Genomic DNA, 19,325 nt, shown 5'->3' on the forward strand with positions numbered 1-19,325 from the left:
TCTCTACCAAAAATACAAAAATTAGCTCAGCGTGGTGGCAGGCACCTGTAATTCCAGCTACTCAGGAGGCTAAGGCAGGATAATCGCTTGAACACGGAGGTGGAGGTTGCAGTGAGGGGGTATCATGCCATTGCACTCTAGCCTGGGCAACAAGAGCAAGACTCCCTCCTGGGTGGGGGGAAAAAGGATGGAAATCAAGAAGGTTGAAAGATAAGACGAATCCAGTCTCATTTGGATTTCAAGAGATTTATGCTGCTGAATTACGTATTCAATTGTGACAGAAAAAAAGAAAATTAATTTTCTGGCATTCTATTTTGAGACTTTTATCAAAAAGGAAGGAGCATTAATTGAGAGAATACAGAAATTCCTTAAAATTACAAATTGATTTTTGGCCTAAGAACTTCTACTGATCCAAGTGTAGACTTTAGAAAACGCTGGTTGAGATGTTTTAAAGGCTCCTGTATCGAGAGAAGTCTGGCATTTAGTTATCTCCTAAAGTAATTAATTTACCAGACAAAAATCTTCCTCCAGAAATTAAAATATATTTCACCAGCACATGAAATATCATTTTAAGTAAACTGAAGAAACCAAAACTTTATTTTAAATCTCATTTTAAGCAAACTGAAGAAACCAGTAATTCAGTGATACATTACTTTTAAAATTGTTTACTGTATATAAACTTTAACTGATGCATTTATATTTTAAATAACTGTGATATTGAGGTTCTACTAAAAAATCAGAGGAAGAAAACTCGTTTTTCTAAATCCCATGGAAATGAAAAGAGGGGAAAAAGAATAAAAACTTGAGGAGAAAATTCCATTTGCAATAAAACTAAGAAACAGCTACAATCCCAATGATGAGAAATAATTGGCTGATAGTGAAATTTGAGCCAAACCTAGTTTCTCAGCAGGGTGTAGAGTCTCTGAAAAGGAGAGGCTCCTGGGGGCCTAATCAAACTTTTATTACTTAGGAGCAGGACCATAACGCTTGGTGGAAAATAATCAGAATCTAGGAATGTCTTGTCAGTGTCCTGTTCAGAGGAGACAAGTCTGAAAGAAGAAATGGATTGTCAAAAATGGCATAACCAGACAATCTGTTATTTTCTTTAGCAAACCCGGATCAACTGCCTAAAAGCAACCCAAGAAAGAGAAAAGAAATAGCAACCAACTTTGTTGCTCCTGACTTAAGTTAACTAAGCAGAGATTAAACAAAAAAGAAAGCCTTCCCCGCCCCCTAGAAAAAAAGGTACCTTCACAGACAGCCTCCGCTCTGCTCACCAGCACTAGAGATGAGCCAGCAGAGAAGATCTGCAGTACTTCTGAGAAAACATATCCGATTAGTCCCATAGGCATGCTGTTTCCCCCATTCTGGATCATCATTGAGCAAACTGCAAACGAGGTTGTAACTGTTTCCATTCAATCATGATAAGCAGAAAGAATTCATTCTGCATTCATTGGTGGCACACACATACACAAAAAGCCTTAGTAGGCAGAAGGTAGATTTTAAAAATGTAAACCAAACAAAAGGAAAACTATTTCAAGTACCTCTGTATTTTCAGAGCAATTAAAGGAAAAACCTTAAAAAAGGGATAAGGCCGGGCGCGGTGGCTCAAGCCTGTAATTCCAGCACTTTGGGAGGCCGAGACGGGCGGATCACGAGGTCAGGAGATCGAGACCATCCTGGCTAACACGGTGAAACTCCGTCTCTACTAAAAAAAAAATACAAAAAACTAGCCGGGCGAGGTGGCAGGCGCCTGTAATCCCAGCTACTCGGGAGGCTGAAGCAGGAGAATGGCGTGAACCCGGGAGGCGGAGCTTGCAGTGAGCTGAGATCCGGCCACTGCACTCCAGCCTGGGCGACAGAGCGAGACTCCGTCTCAAAAAAAAAAAAAAAAAAAAAAAGAGGGATAAAAGAACAAAGGCAAAGTAAACTAGCAGCTGAGAAAATAAAGAACAATAAAACCTCTGAATAAAGATTTAGAAGCAGAGAGAGGTAATACATCCCTATGACTAGATAGGATTTTGAATCCCCATTTTAGAGATAAGAAAAGCAAAGCATAGACAAGATAAAACTTATCTCCTATACTATTGACAAGACACCCACTTTTAAACAGAGCCCGTGACCAAGACAGGCTTAAGAAGGAACGGACTGGGCGCGGTGGCTCACGCCTATAATCCCAGCACTTTGGGAGGCCCAGGAGGGTGGATTACCTGAATTCAGGAGTTCAAAGACCAGCCTGGCTAACATGGTGAAACCTCGTCTCTACTAAAAAAATTACAAAAAAAATTAGCCGGTTTGGTGGCAGGCACCCATAGTCTCAGCTACTAGGGAGGCTGAGGCAGAAGAATGGCCTGAACCTGGGAGGCAGAGCTTGCAGTGAGCTTGCGCCACTGCACTCTAGCCTGGGAGACAGAGCAATAATCCGTCTCAAAAAGAAAAACAAACAAAAAAGAACGAATGCAAAAGAAAAAGATCAGTGAATGGAGTTCAAGAATGTGTTAACAGAAAAAAAAAAGTTACAGTAACAAGGCTTGAGACTGCGGTTCTTAGAAAGGCTTGCTTGAGAGGCTGGGTCTTGGCTAGCTAAGCAGCTAGAAAGTGGAATGAGAAACAGTTCCCAGCGGTGACATAAAACCTTCCCTAATGATCAATGAGAGTGGCTCACAATTCCTAAACTCTGTACAAGAAAGGTACAAACGCATGCTTATTTGGAGCACCTGCTTTCCTTTTGGGAGTCTGGGATTTGGTACATGCTAGGCAGAGGGTGCCTATGGGACCAGCCCAATAAAACCCTTGGGCACCAAGTCTCTGATGAGCTTTTCTGCTAGGCGACTATTTCACATGTCACAATTAGGTGCTGGAGGAATTAAGCACGTCCTATGGGACTTCACTGAGAGAGCCTGTGTCTGGTTTCTTCCAAACTTTGCCCCATGCTTCTTTTCCCTTGCTGGTTTTGCTTTTGTATGCTTTCATGTAATAAACCTTAGCCATTAGTGTGTCTGTATGCTAGGTTCTGTGAGTCCTAGCCAATCACTGTCTTGGGAATCCCTGATGCAGGGAATATCTGTGCTAGAAACGCAGCACACAAAGTCCTGCTGTCTTCATAACAGAGAATACAGAAAATGTAAGAGAAAAATATTCAAAGAAATAAGGGAAGACCTATAACTGAAAAGCTACACTGTGGCTCATCAAAAGCTGAGAGGAAACAGGCTGAGTGTGGTGGCTCACACATGTAATCCCAGGACTTTGGGAGGCCGAGGTGGGTGGATCACCTGAGTTCAGGAGTTCAAAGACCAGCCTGGCCAACATGGTGAAACTCCGTCTCTACTAAAAATACAAAAATCAGCTGGGTATGGTTGCGGGCACCTGTAATCCCAGCTACTCGGGAGGCTGAGGCAGGAGAATCACTTGAACCCAGGATGCGGAGGTTGCAGTGAGCCGATGTTGTGCCACTGCACTCCAGCCGGGCGACAGAGTGACACTCTGGTTTTTTTTTGTTGTTTTTTTTAAAACAAAAAAAAGCTCATCAGAGACTTGGTGCCCAGGGGTTTTATTGGGCTTGGTGCCCAGGGGGGGGTTTTGTTTTAAAAAACAAAAAAAAAAGGAGAAGAACTAAGAGGAAATAATCAAAATCAAGCATTACACTGGCCAAATGTCTAAAGTTCAATAAGTAAGAATTCCACAGATCTCCAGGCACAAGACAAGGTACTTTTACAAGGAGGAAAAGTTTTTGGTGGGTCTTAGATTTCTTCACAGTAACATTTGATACCACAGGTTATAAAAACAATGTCTACAAAGTGCTAAGGGAAACAAACACTAGGTGGCCTGGAACAACCAGACTCAGCCAACTTGTATAAACATAAAGGCAACAGGCAGACATTCTCAAGCAAGAAAGTAACACAGTACATAAGAGGCACACTTCCGGAAAGAGCAGGGGATGCGAGAGATCTGCTAAGTGACTGTACTCACCAACAAAGACATTAATAAAGATAAAGAAATGAGAAACTGTGCCATAAGGACTGAAAGCAAGCACTGCATCCATGTGAATGATATTTGGGAAATAACAATGTTATAAACCCTGACAATGTTTAAAAAAAAAAAAAAAAAAAAAAAAAAACAAACTGGCTGGGCATGGTGGCTTGTGCTTGTAATTCCAGCACTTTGGGAGGCCGAGGAGGGTGGAACACTTGAGCTCAATTCGAGACCAGCCTGGGCAACAGAGAGACCCCATCTCAAAAACAAAACAAAACAAAACAAAAAGCAGTAAATACAAACTAGCTGTTAGGAATTTTGGGGAAAATTTAACTCCAGGAACCTCCTCATTTCTCAAAATGGAAAGTCAAAAGAGACTTAATGGGCCAGGCATAGTGGCTCACGCCTGTAATCCCAGCACTTTGGGAGGTAGAGGCAGGCAGACTACAAGGTCAGGAGTTTGAGACCAGCCTGGCCAATATGGTGAAACCCCATCTCTACTAAAAATACAAAAATTAGTAGGGTGTGGTAGCACATGCCTGTAGTCCCAGCTACTTGGGAGGCTGAGGCAGGAGAAGTGTTTGAACCTGGGAGGCGGAAGCTGCAATGAACCAAGCTCGTATCACTGCACTCCAGCCTAGGCGACAGACCGAGAGTCCATCTCAAAAAAATAAAAATAATTTAAAAATATATACTTAATAAAAATCAGGAGTTAAAAAAAAAAGGAATTGACTTTTTTTTTGAGATGTAGTTTCAGTCTTGTCATCAAAGCTCGACTGCAATGCGCGATCTCGGCTCACTACAACCTCCACCTCCTAGGTTTAAGCGAGTCTCCTTTCTCAGCCTCCCAAGTAGCTGGGATTATAGGCATGCGCCACCACACCCAGCTAATTTTTGTATTTTTAGTATAGACAGGGTTTCACCATGTTTCTCAGGCTGGTCTCGAACTCCTGACCTCAGGTGATCCACCCACCTTGGCCTCCCAAAGTGCTGGGATTACAGGCGTGAGACACCACGCCTGGCCTCTTTTTAGGAGTGAAAGGTAGGTATGTGAATTTATAATCCTAAATGATTTTTTCAAGCTTCCCTGCAATAGCTCACCATTTGTATTTTATACATTCACTCATGTTCTGGTAGCCTAGATCACTACAAAGAACAGAATGAAAGGATGATTAAAGTCATGTAAAAGTAAGTATTGAAAATAATTTAAAGTTAAATCATCCATATATCTTAGAGACCTAAAATGGCCAGTATTGGCATGAAGAAAGCATCAAAATCTCTCATATACTGCTGAAACATAAACTGGTAAAACTTTGTAGAGGGTAATCTGGTAGTATGTCTCCAACTAAAATAAGCACAGACCTTCGAACTGGCTATGCTGTGTCATATCTGTGTTACATCTGTGTCATATCTGGTCATTCTGTGTTCATAACATATTTGTTCTGCAGACATGCTTACGCAAGTCCACAAATACTCACTCCAACACTTCTGGTAATTATGAAAAACAGGAAAAAACTAAATGTCTATCAATGGAGGATAGAAAATTTAAACTGAGCTAAATGATAAAATATACTGTTTATGTAGCCATTAAAAAACGAAAGTGTTATATAATCATGAGATGATATCTGTCATATATTTTTAAGTGAACACAAAAGCAAATTGCAGAACATTATAATCTTTTCTATTTTCTAAAAATGAGTACAAATGATGGTACATGTGCATTCATGTATGCAGATGTAAGCACAGAGACAGTCCAGAAAAAATCAAATTTGATGCTCAGAGAAACAAAATTGGGAGGTGGGACAGGAGATGTAATGGATGATTACTTTTACATTTATGTACAACTCTAGTTTTCACTTGCTTCTATAAAGAAAAACCTAACTGAACTATCTTTAGGAAAACTAAATAAAACTAAAGAATAAAGCAGAGGTGTTTAAGAAATGTTTAAGAATAAGAAATGGCCAAAGTTGGCCCAGTGAGGTGGCTCACGCCTGTAATCCCGGCACTTTGGGAAGCTGAGGCGGATGGATCACCTGAGGTCATGAGTTTGAGACCAGCCTGTCCAACATGGGGAAATCCCGTCTCTACCAAAAATACAAAAAATTAGCTGGGTGTGGTGGCGGGCACCTGTAATCTCAACTACTCAGGAGCGTGAGGCAGGAGAATCACTTGAACCCAGGAGGCAGAGGTTGCTGTGAGCCAAGATCGTGCCACTGCACTCCAGCCTGGGCGACAGAGTGAGCCTCTGTCTCAAAACAAAAAAAAAGAAGAAGAAAGAACTAAGAGGAAATAATCAAAACCAAGCATTACACTGGCCAAATGTCTAAAGTTCAATAAGTAAGAATTCCTCAGATCTCCAAGCAGAAGACAAGGTACTGTTAGAAAGAGGAAAAGTTTTTGGTGGGTCTTAGATCTCTTCACAGTAACATTTGATACCACAGGTTATAAAAACAATGTCTACAAAGTGCTAAAGGAAATACTAGGTGGCCTGGAACAACCAGACTCAGCCAACTTGTTGTATAAATATAAAGGCAACAGGCAGACATTCTCAACCAAGAAGGTAATGCAGTACATAAGAGGCACACTCTGGGAAAGGGCAGAGGGTGCAGGAGATCTGCTAAGTGACTGTACTCACCAACAAAGACATTAATAAAGAAATGAGAAATAAACTGTGACATAAGGACTGAAAGCAAGCACTGCATTCGTGTGAATGATACTTGGGAAATAACAATGTTATAAAGCTTGACAATGTTAAAACAAACAAACAAACAACAAAAAAAAAACTGGCCAGGCATGGTGGGTGGTACTTGTAATCCTAGCACTTTGAGAGGCTGAGGAGGGTGGATCACTTGAGCTCAGGAGTTCCAGACCAGCCTAGACAACACGGTGAGACCTCATCTCAAAAAAAAAAAAAAAAAACCAGAGAAACAACAGTAAATACAAATTAGCTGGTAGGAATTTTTGGGAAAATTTAACTCCAGGAACCTCCTCATTTGTCATAATGGAAAGTTCAAGAGACTTAATAGGCTGGGCACGGTGGCTCATGCCTGTAATCCCAGCACTTTGGGAGGGTGGGGCAGGCAGATCATGAAGTCAGAAGTTCAAAACCAGCCTGGCCAATATGATGAAACACAGTCTCTACTAAAAATACAAAAATTAAGCCAGGTGTGGTGGCACGCGCCTGTAGCCACAGCTACTCAGGAGGCTGAAGCAGGAGAACTGCTTGAACCTGGGAGGCTGAGGTTTCAGTGAACCAAGGTCACATCACTGCACTCCAGCCTGGGCGACAGACTGAGACTCCATCTCAAAAACATAAAAACAAAAAAATTTGTAAAAAAGATACTTGCCAGGCATGATGGCTGAAGCATGTAATCCCAGCACGTTGGGAGGCGGAGGCGGGCAGATCACCTGAGGTCAGGAGTTCAAGACCAGCCTGACCAACATGGAGAAACCCCATCTCTACTAAAAATATAAAATTAGCTTGGCATGGTGGCACATGCCTGTAATCCCAGCTACTAAGGAGGCTGAGGCAGGAGAATCGCTTGAATCCGGGAGGCGAAGGTTGTGGTGAGCTGAGATCGTGCCATTGCACTCCAGCCTGGGCAACAACAGTGAAACTCCGACTCAAAAAAATAAATAAATGAAAAATAAATAATAAAAAGATACTTAATAAAAATCAGGAGTTAAACAAACAAAAAGGGAGATCGTGCCATTGCACTCCAGCCTGGGCAACAACAGTGAAACTCCGACTCAAAAAAATAAATAAATGAAAAATAAATAATAAAAAGATACTTAATAAAAATCAGGAGTTAAACAAACAAAAAGGAATTGACTTATTCATTTTAGGAATGAAAGGTAGGTATGTGAATTTACAATTCTAAATAATTTTTTCAGGCTTCCCTGCAATAGCTCACCATTTGTATTTATACATTCACTCATGTTCTGATGAGTAGCCGAGATCACTACAAAGAACAGAATGAAAGGATGACTAAGGTCACATAAAAGTAAGTATTGAAAATAATTAAAGTTAAATCATCCAAATATTTTAGAGACCTAAAATAGCCCGTATTGGCAAGAATGCAAGCATCAAAATCTCTCATATACTGCTGAAACATTAACTGGTAAAACTTTGTAAAGAGTAATCTGGTAATATGTCTCCAACTAAAATAAGCACAGACCTTTGAACTGGTTATTCTGTGTCATATCCACTTTGTTATGCAGACATGCTTATGCAAGTCCACAAATACTCACTCCAACACTTATTATTATTATTACCAGGTAATAATGAAAAACAGGAAAAAACTAAATGTCTATCAATGGAGGATAGAAAAATTAAAACTGAGCTAAATGATAAAATATACTGTTTATGCAGCCATTAAAAAGAATGAAATGTTACATAATCGTAGAACAATATCCATTATATATTTTTAAGTAAACACAAAAACAAATTGCAGAACATTATAATCTTCTCTATTTTCTAAAAATGAGTACAAATGACTGTACATGTGCATTCATGTATGCAGATATAAGCATAGAGACGGTCTAGAAAAAATCAAATTTGATGCTCAGAGAAACAAAACTGGGAGATGGGACAGGAGATGTAACAGATGATTACTTTTATATTTATGTACAACTCTAATTTTTACTTGCTTCTATAAAGAAAAACCTAATTGAACTCTATCTTTAAGAAACTAAACAAAACTAAAGAATAAAGAAGAGGTGTTTTACAGAGTAAGAAATGTCCAAAGTTTGAACCTAAATAAGTACAATTTTGCATCCTCATAAGGAGTGTAGTAACCTCCAAAGATCTGTGATTATGGTCTATTATACTAGCAACTAACTGGTCCAAAACTACGAGATGACAGAAATAAGAAGAGCAATTTCCTGGTAGGGTAGCCGAGTACAAGAGATGTTTCTGGGATAATGGAAATGCTCTGTCTTGACTGGGGTGTGTCTTGGCTGCACAGTTGTATATAGTTGTCAAAACTCAACAAACTATACATTTAAGATCTCTTTGTTTCACTGTATGTAAATTTCACCTTTAAAAAACTGAATAGAAGATGAAAAACTTTAAAAATTAAACTAAATAGAATGAGAAGCCTATACAAATCAACTTTAATTGCAAAAATACATTCTTACAGTAAAAAATAAAATGAAAATATTACACATAAAAATTTCCTTTTATTTTTCCCCTCTCTCTCAATCTAACTTCCTCAGAGTCAACCACTATTAAAAGCTGGGTATGTTACAGGTGCCAGACTTTTTTTTACCTGTATATAAATATACATAAAGGCATAGTTGTATACTTTTTTTAATTGCAAAAAAAGTAATTATCCCAAGTATGGCAATTTGTTTTTGATATTTAACAACTGATCATAAACATCTTCTCTGATTGGTATGTATAATTCTCCCATATTAAAGGCCATATACTATCCCATTGCATGGACAAATCATAGTTTATTAAACCACTGCTCTATTGCTGTCCACTCAATTAAAGTTTTAACAAAAGCATTTCTATATTTATCATAACTCTTAGAAGTTTAAAAAGATTTTAGACCATAATTAGGAACTTTAAAACGCTCCATAGGAATAAAATTCCATTATAATCATTATACTATGAAAACTTATTTTTCCTTTTTTTTTTTTTTTTTTTTTTTGAGACAAAGTCCCGCTCTGTCTCCCAGGCTGGATTGCAGTGGCACAATCATGACTCACTGTAGCCTCCACCTCCCAGGCTCAAACAATCCTCCCACTTCAGCCTCCTGAATACCTATGACTACAGGTGCACACCACCTGTAGCTAAGTTTTGTAATTTCTTAAAGTAGAGATGGAGTTTTGCCATGTTGCCCAGACTGGTCTCCAACCCTGGGGTCAAGGGATCCTCCTACCTCAGCCTCCCAAAATGCTGGGATAACAGGTGTAAGTAAGCCACTGGATCCAGCCCAAAAACCTATTTTCCAATTTTCAAACATATGCTTTCCAAATACATAAAAGAGCAGAACATAAATGGCATTACACATAATTGTTGAATTATGAATAAAATTTTACAGGCTGGGCGAAATGGCTCACATTGGTAATCCTAATACTTTGGCAGGCTGAGGTGGGAGCATTGTTTAAGGCTAGGAGTTCAATACCAGCCACATAGTGAGACTGTTTCTACAAAATAAAAAATAAATTAGCCAGGTGCAGTGGTGCACACCTGTAGTCCCAGTTACTCAGAAGCTGAGGTGGTATAATTGCCTGAGCCCACAAGTTCAAGCCTGCAATCATTGTGCCCCTGCACTCCAGCCTGGGTAACAGAGCAAGACACTGTCTCAAAAAATAAAATTTTACAAACATATCAACTATGAAAGTAGAAAATAGGTTACTCTATATTTTTGCTGCAGCTCAAAAAAAAGGTTTTAATTTAGCACTGAAAATTCATATGAAAATACAAGTAAACAAATGAAATAAAACTTCGCAGAAAGAGGGGGGGAAAAACATCACTGCACTGAATGGACCTAAAATACATTATTATCAAGGTCTTTGGGCCCATTCCTAGTCTTCTTTTGTATTATTTTCCATGACAGAGTCTAAAGTCTGCATTTCTAAATTTTTGAATTCCTGTTATCTATAGAAAGTTGCTAACAATGGGGAAACTTAGTCTTATCACCGAAAAGTTAAAAAGCTCCCTGTGACAAACTTTTATTGAGAAGAATATAATTTGGAAATGAAGTTCTTACAAACCTGGGTCCAATAACAGGAATAAGTAAGACATCCTGAAGGTCTGGATGTTGAAGAATAGGAACACTTAATCCGTTAAACTGCTGTTAAAAATAAACATGATTATAAAGCAATTCATACATCTGATACATTTCAACTTATGGAACTTTTCAGTATCATCATCTACCACAGCATGAAGCCCTAGTAGCTCTGGGGCACTTTCACTTTATTCCACGGGATACTGTAAAAATCCAAAAGACCTCAAAACAACAGTGTTTTCTCTATTTTAATTCTGAAGTATCCTGACTTCTTTATAAGACTCAATTTTGCTTACTATTTGGCATTATAAACACAAACCATGGTTACCTTAAGTGATTTATTTTAAAAACTTTTATTTAATATAGAATTACATGTAGTATTCCTTTAAGAAAAATTTCTGAATAGGATGTTAAAGACTGAGATTACTATTAATAAATACTACCTAATATACACAATTAACACTGGCATCCACGTCAGTTTTGGTGAGGAAAAGAAATGTTTATGGTAGAGGTTCGGGATTTTCAGTATTCTCTATCATAAGGGAACCAGAAGACTGTCACACTGAAAGCAGGTACAGGTATGGGAGCCAGCTCACACCAGCTCAGGAGAGTCACTGCATGCATCTCTTTCCAATTCCATGGTCATGCGTGTAACTACCAAGGAACCTGGTGAGTATTTATACCACAGAAATCAACAAACATTACTTTAGGACACGTGAACTTTTCAACATGAAAGGAGAAAGAAAATCTACAGCCTAAAGCCTCCTCCAAGTACTCTTTCTTGCTAGAATTGGGTACTGCTTTACCATTAGTTTCCTGTCTAGTGACTTTGACCCATGTTTCCCTGTACAATGTTAACCTTCAAGGAAAGGGGCCCAAAGCCCAGAGTGACTGATCCTAGCCCATGGGATCTTGTATATCCAGACTAGAATACTAAAATATCCAGGTTCTGGAAATCATCTGTTACGAAAAAAAATAATAAGGCCGGGTGCAGTGGCTCACACCTGTAATCCCAGCACTTTGGGAGGCCGAGGTGGGCAGATCACGGGTCAGGAGTTCGAGACCAGCCTGGCCAATATGGTGAAACCTCACCTCTACTAAAAATACGAAAATGTGGTGGGCGTCTGTAGTCCCAGCTACTTGGAAGGCTGACGCAGGAGAATCGCTTGAACACAGGAAGGAGAGGTTGCAGTGAGCCAAGATCGCGCCACCACACTATAGCCTGGGCAACAGAGTGAGACTCCTTCTCAGAAAAAAAAAAAAATCTGGATCTGAGTTATGGATACTTCCAGCGGGCCTCAGAACAGTTTCCTTTTTGTTAGCTGAAAACATACGCATGACTATGGAAAAGTAATGATTTTAGTTGCTTAGGGCAACTACTTATGTTTTATGCCTGTGATTACTCTCAATAAGATTATCACTATTAATAAAAATCAGATTACTTTTTTTAAAGTGTTATTTAATTATTATACTAAGGTTTGGTGTCATACACTGAGATGCCATAGCTGGTTCTTCTCATGACATGGTCGTCTATTTACAACTTGGTACTTATAGAATTGTTCTTAAGGAGAGTATGACAAAGAGTCCATAAATGTAATAGAGAGATTTTTTAAAAGGGGATAAGTGACTCAGTGATAATTTTCTGAAGTTTCCCAAATAACTAAACACAGCTTGTGATTTACAAATGGAAACCCTTTAATGATGGTTGCCTCTTGCTTTTAGTTCAGATACAAATAAGGCAGAAATGAGTCTGCTGACGCCCACCAGTTACATGTTACAAGTCACTGAATAACTACAATATGCAATTTATGTGGTACCTCTCAGCATCTATTTTTCCACATCCTACATTTCCTCCGAGGTAAATTTCAGTGTACAGTGTAAGAAACACATAAGGCAAAGCTTTCAAAAGCAAAAAAGTATACACAAGGTAACTCAAAAAAATACAAACAAGATAACTCAAATACTTTTCTTCTTAGAAGTCATAAATGCCATTTTATAATACTGTTTTCATCTGTAAGAGGAATATTTTGCCAAAACTATTTTATTGTTTGGATGAAAAAAAGTCTCATGCTGTTTTACATTGAAAATAGATTCAGATTAATTATCTTGTTGTAATTTCCTGGTTTTATGAAACATAAGGCGCTCAGCATCTTTTTTTTTTTTTTTTTCTTTGAGACAGAGTCTCATTCCATCACCCAGGGTGGAGTGCAGTCACGCAATTTTGGCTCACTGCAACCTCCACCTCCTGGGTTCAAGGGATTCTCATGCCTCAGCCTCCTGAGTAGCTGGGATCATAGGCATGTGCCATCATGCCCGACTAATTTTTTTGTATTTTTAGTAGAGACAGGGTTTCACCATGCTGGCCAAGCTGGTCCCAAAGTCCTGGCCTGAAGTCCACCCACTTCAGCCTCCCAAAGTGCTAGGCGTGAGCTACCACACCTGGTCGAACATCTATTTTTTATGTCAATTAACAATATAATCTCACAGGTACTTATTATGTACCTCCTTATCTCTGGGCTTATCTCAGCTATACCATCTGTCTTCCTGGTCATTATATGCTACTTATCACAAAGCCACAGGTTTTTAAGGTTAGACTGGACTTCTTCACATGTATTTTAATGATGAAGCTACTGAGGCCCAGTTTAATGCAGCCCAAAGGGGTTTAAGAGCTATTTAGTCACCAAAAATGAATAAATTTAGAATCAGAAGTACTAGGTTCAAGTTCTAGCATTACCACCTAGGATAATTTTGAAGAATTTACCATTCATGATCCTTAATCTCCTTATCTATAAAATTGGAAGTGTATTCTATCATTCATAGGATTTTAATGGAGAACATGGCAGACTGCAAAAATGTAATTATGTACAAATGACAGAAAATTTCCACAAACCTTCTGAAGTTCATCAAGTAACAGATTTTTCACATGTTGTACTGAGGCTAAATGTGTATTCACTCTGACAGTTGTGAATGACGGAGGATGTGACAGGTGCTTTAACAAAGTTTCAAACTTCCTTTCTGCTTCTTGTTTACCTAAAGCCGTCACAATCTAAAAAGAAGAAGTTAATGTTTAAATTTCCTGAGAATTAAAAACAGTCAGCAGAATATGCTTATATATTAATTCCATCTAATGAAACATCGCTTAGCAATTGTTCAGCTCCATTCTATTTTGCTGTATTGTTTATATGTTAACAGCACTAAGGAAATAGTAATACTTCACAGGGTTCTTGGGCTTAAACGTGGTAATAAACATCTAAGAAAATGCCTGAAATAAAGGGCTTAGAAAAACATTGCCTAAACTTCAAAGCATTATGCACATTTTCCAAATATTAATATCTGCTACATTTACTCACATAAATTCAAAAATTCAGTCTATTTATAATGCATTACCATTACAGTATCTCTGTAGAGCTAACATTATATCCAAGTTAGCTAGATGTTGCTAATTAGCTAACATCATCTCCAACAGCAAACTGGGTGGTATCCTTTTAAAACACCAATATTTAAAGAGTAAGTAACATTGATATAGTCACTGTCATACAAAGATTCCCTTAGGACATCAGCTTTTTAATACGGTATTATTAAATGTAACAAATATATATTGTCCAAAAAAGATGAGTAGCAAAGACACCTGTCAGATATGACGGTATAAAGACTTAAACAACAATATTCCCTTGTAATTAACCGAACCTTTTCAAATAACATATTTTTTTTTCCCTATTTGACTAAACCCTGCTTTACAGAATCTTCACAAACCACTTGTTAGCCTACTCATCCACTAGCCTTAAAAGTATTCATACTTTCTCAAGGTTTAGTCTTATCAAAGCTGAACTTTCAGCCTGGGCAACATGGTGAAACCCCATCTCTACAAACAATACAAATATTATTAGCCAGAGTGGTGGCCCCTGTCTGAGGTCCCAGCTACTCGGGAGGCTGAGGTGACAGGATCACTTGAGTCCCAGAGGTCGAAGCAGCAGTGAGCTGTAATCACGTCACTGCACTCCAGCCTGGGCAACAGAGCGAGACCCTGTTTCAAAAAAAAAAAAAAAAAAAAAAAAGGCATAAAACTTAATATTCTTTCCCTTCAATACTTTTCACAAAGGCATAGCTTTCCATTTTGTAAAACCATACCATTGATGAGGCTCTGAGGCAGAAGGAGTGTCAAAAGAAAGATGTTTGGATATTCTTTATAAAACAATGTTCTCCATTTTAAAATCAGCTGAAAAAAACTGTAGAATGCCCCTACTTCTCTTAATATGTGCCTTATATTTTAAGTCCCTTGAAATCAACAGAATATATTTTATCTTTCCATACAGTCTAGTTTCTCAACATAATCTTTGGAAATGAAACACAGAAATCAAATCTAAAAGGCATGGCTTCAATAACATATTCAAAAATGAGCAACATTTAAGTGGTGTTAACCTGACTAAAAAAACTAAGGATTTCAAAAAAAATTTGCTTGGCGGCAACGTGGTAAAGTGGAAGAGAGGACAGGCTTTACAATCGGAGACAATCAACATTTACTGAGGACTTCTGTGGCAGGCACTGCCAATAGCAAACAAAATTAACATTTTTTGAAGACTTACATGCCAAAACAATGCTAGTTGTTTTCATTTACGTTTAATATCCTAAAACAACCTGGTAAAATACTTTTAATTTGACTAAAAAATTAAAGATTTGGAAAAAACAAAGTTGTTCAGAGGCAGCATGGTAAAGTGGAATAGACAGCAGGCTTTGCAATCAAAGACAAGCAACATTACTGGGGACTTCAGCAAACAACATTAACATTTTTTGAGGACTTACATGCCAACACAATGCTACTTGTATTTACTTACGTTTAAGATCCTAAAACAACCTGGTAAGATATTTTTAATCATTCTCAATTTTTCACAGAAGAGAAAAATCGAGGTTAAGCCACGTAAAGTAATTTACAAGGCACTAGAAGGCAAATCAAGTGCCTGAGATTCAAAAGCTGTACCTTTGTTCATTACACCTGAACCCTTTCCCTCCAGATTTCAATAGTTACTTGATAGCCGTGTCAACTTGGGTCAGTTACACAATTCCTTTAACAGTTTTCTTATCTATTAAAATAGGAACAAACCTCTACGAAAAAAAAAAAAAAAGATTGTGAAGAGTAAAGATGCAAATAACCTAGCACAACTGTTGGCATTTAAGAGGCACTCAAAAAATTACAGAATCCTTTTCACCTGAGTGCCAGAGCGAGCGCTCTTTTAAAATTCGACTTGAGTTCTTGAAGACAAGGACTTTTTCTTGTTCATCCTTGTAACCCTTTGTGTCATGCTTGACAGGCACATGCATTTTTTTCCCTTCTTTTCCACTCCTAAATGTTAAAACATATACCTTATTCACTTTGAATCTCAGTAAGCTTTAATACCTGTAGAAACATATTGGTATTTTTACACTTGATAGACAAGTAGTAAGAAACGATGGCTGTCAAGATTTCCCTTTACACTTTTTTCTATTTCTCTAGAGTGTGTGAATATTTGAGTTTTTGCAAAACATCATCTAACATCTTTACCTGACCTACCTCCTTATTCACAAAGCCCTCCTTAAGATAGTTTTCAACCTCGGGTCTCAAAGATATCTTAGGGAAAATAGACATTTTTCCTGTTGTTTAGTTCTCCACCAAGAGAAATGCTGGAAAACGGTGTTTTCTTTCCGAATTAATAGTGACGAGTGTCTTGACACCAGATGCTCCGGAAAATCCTGCCGATCACGCTGAGTTAATTTCGGAAAGGCAGAGGTACACGCTTTCTCAAGCCTAGCCGATTAGAAGCGGCTGCCTGGCTTCCACCGCACCTCATCGAGGCAATGTTTTCTCGTGGAGATGCTCACGGAAATCACTGAGCCAATGCCGCTCACATTGCAAAGAACCAAAAAAAGAAAAAAATGCTTAATAACTGAATCTGTGGTGAAACGGAAGCAGACCAGTAAGCCAGGCTGACAGCAGCTCGCTCGCTTTATCTTTTCTACCGATTTCCAAACACGCGCCCCTATTTCTCGGCGGAAAGTCGCTTCCGGCTTACGTCACGTCCAGCGCCTGCGGCCCACCCCTCCCTTTCCGGTCCCCCAATCCGCAGGCCCAAGTTTCCCCAACGCTACGCTACGTCACGCCACGCCACGCCACGCCACGCCACGCCCCCGGAGGTTCCAAACTCTGCGTGAGGCGCTTTCACCTGCCTCGGGTTAAGCAGGCAGTGGCCGCTGGCGGAATGGACAAGGATATTTAGTTCCTGGTACCGGAGGGCTGGGTGCCAGGGGCAATGGGGAACTGTCAAATGGTGTGGGTTGAGTGGAAGATGTTGCTGCCTGAAAAAAGGCAGGGCCCAGTTGATGTCCTGCCGGATGTCCTCCAATTAAAGGATGAGGCCAGAATTTGGGCGCATCACCACCGTTTGATTTCATGAAATGATTTTACCTTTCTCAGGCATACAGATCTGACTTCAGTTGTGAAGTTTATAGAGTTCATATTTTTGAAAGTTGGGTTAATGGTGTGTTAATAGCCAATGCTCAGGTAAAACTTAAAACCCACAGATAGTGTTTACAGTTAGTTATAAGGCTAACTGCTACTTGTATCATAGTTGACATATTCTTTACAGCTTGAGAGACCCTTGCCATGATTTTTTTTTCTTTTTCTTTTTTTTTTTTTTTTGGTCATAAGCAGACAGGGATATAGATTCAGAGAACGAGGATACCTAACCAAACTCACTGAATCATTTTATAATTGTACAGGAAAGTCAAAATAATTCTCCTATCACCTTGACACATGTTTTTTGCAGCACACCATGCTAATTTACACATAACTATAGGAAAGGGGTTTTCTTATTGTTTCTCTTTTTCACACCGAATTATACACACAGACACACACACACAGAACAGGTACTTTCTATGACACACCAACTCTTTACCAGAAAGAGTAGAAAATAATGTATGACCATTATACCATGCAACAACCTGCAAGGTGTTTATCATTTTCTTTTTTTTTTTTTTTTTTTGTTTTTTTTTTTTTTGAGACAGAGTCTCTGTCGCCCAGGCTGGAGTGGAATGGTGGGATCTTGACTCACTGCAACCTCCACCTCCTGGTTCAAGAGATTCTCCTGCCTCGGCCTCCAGAGTAGCTAAAATTACAGGCATGTGCCACCAGGCCCAGCTAATTTTTGTATTTTTAGTAAAGACAGGGTTTCACCATGCTGACCAGGCTGGTCTCAAACTCCTGACTTCAAGTGATCTGAGTGCCTAGCCTCCCATGGGATTACAGGCGTGAGCCACCGCGCCCAGCCTGTTTTCTCTGTTTTTAAAGAGTAAATCAAGGTTCCCAGGGTTGAAACGACTCTCCATGGTCTCACAAATAAAAAGCCAGAAAAAAGACTAGTAATTTGGCTTCTAGAGCCAATACCTTGTCTTTGACCATCGCATATTTCTGCAATAAATCCATGAGATTCTTTCATGGCTAAAACATCTGAAAGTGATAAATGTCTAAATCAGACATTTCCAAAGGAATTTCTGTAGCCTTAATTTCATGGTGAACATAGCACCACTAATGGCCAGAAATTACTTCACTAGTGCCACACACGGACAGTATTGAGGACATTTAGACTTTTTTGTTTGTTTGAGATGGAGTCTCATTCTTTCACCCAGGCTGGAGTGCAGTGGTGCTATCTCAGCTCACTGCAACCTCCGCCTCCCAGATTCAAGTGATTCTCCTGCCTCAGCCTCCCCAATAGGATTATAGGTACCCACCACCATGCCTGGCTAATTTTTGTATTTTTAGTAGAGATGAGGTTTCACCATGTTGCTCAGGCTGATCTCGAACTCCTGAGCTCAAAGTGATCCACCCATTTCGGCCTCCCAAAGTGCCGAGATTACAGGCATAAGCCACCACACCCGGCCATTTAGAGTATTCTTGACTAGATGTTATTGTAATGACAGTTAATGTTGATGAAGATATCTCTTGGTATCCTAAGGCTGGATCCAAGAAAAGCATATTACAAATCAGAGGTTGGCATAGTTGATATGTGCTATGTAAGCAGTGGAAAACAACTCCATGAATAATACACCCATATAAGATTTATTTAGGCTACAAGTTCTTAATATGGGTGATATGGCTCCCTAGGGTGTGGGGAACTCAGTGGGGACTGAAACAATCTTTGATATAATCTCACTCTTAATTTTTAGTTTGTGGAACTCCAAAGCTTAACCTTACCAAAACAATCATTCCTGAGCATTTAATTTCGTGGTGGGGGTATGGGAGAATTAATGGGAAAAAAATGTCTAGAAAGGCTCTTTAGGAGGATGATAATTTTAAAAGGTTGATAAAACACTGATTTAGGTGATCACTTCCCTCAAGTCACCCAGGCTGGAATGCAATGGCATGATCTTGGCTCACTGCACCTCCGCTTCCTGGGTTCAAGCGATTCTCCTGCATCAGCCTCCTGAGTAGCTGGTATCACAGGTGCCCTCCACCACGCCCAGGTAGACAGTAACTAATTTCTATGTAGACCTCCCTTTTTCTATTCTTCCAGGTTGCCTTTTTATTTCTTCTATGACAGGCATGCCTCTTTTTACTTGTCAAAATGTTATTTCAGATTGATCCTG

At 39.1% G+C, this 19,325-nt stretch overlaps 1 protein-coding gene across 5 annotated transcripts in view; it reads right to left on the minus strand.

Annotated features, from left to right (window-relative positions):
- NSUN6 (NOP2/Sun RNA methyltransferase 6) overlaps window positions 1–18,484 on the minus strand; it is a 112,512-nt gene extending 94,028 nt beyond the window's left edge. For 2 of the 5 annotated variants that reach the window (XM_050804660.1, XM_050804663.1), the window contains exons 1-3: window positions 16,258–18,484; window positions 13,603–13,758; window positions 10,699–10,778 (exon numbers count right to left, since the gene is read on the minus strand). In XM_050804660.1, the coding sequence (XP_050660617.1) occupies window positions 10,699–10,778; window positions 13,603–13,758; window positions 16,258–16,332 (311 nt within the window). In that variant the 5' untranslated portion in view covers window positions 16,333–18,484. Of the gene's footprint in view, window positions 1–1,249; window positions 1,525–10,698; window positions 10,779–13,602; window positions 13,759–14,509; window positions 14,737–16,257 lie in introns of those variants that run through there. The other 3 variants (XM_050804662.1, XM_050804661.1, XM_050804664.1) reach the window with 3 other exon arrangements.
- Between the last annotated feature and the right edge of the window lie 841 nt (window positions 18,485–19,325).

This window comes from Macaca thibetana, chromosome 9 (assembly GCF_024542745.1).
Source record: "Macaca thibetana thibetana isolate TM-01 chromosome 9, ASM2454274v1, whole genome shotgun sequence".
Classification (NCBI taxonomy): Eukaryota; Metazoa; Chordata; class Mammalia; order Primates; family Cercopithecidae; genus Macaca; species Macaca thibetana.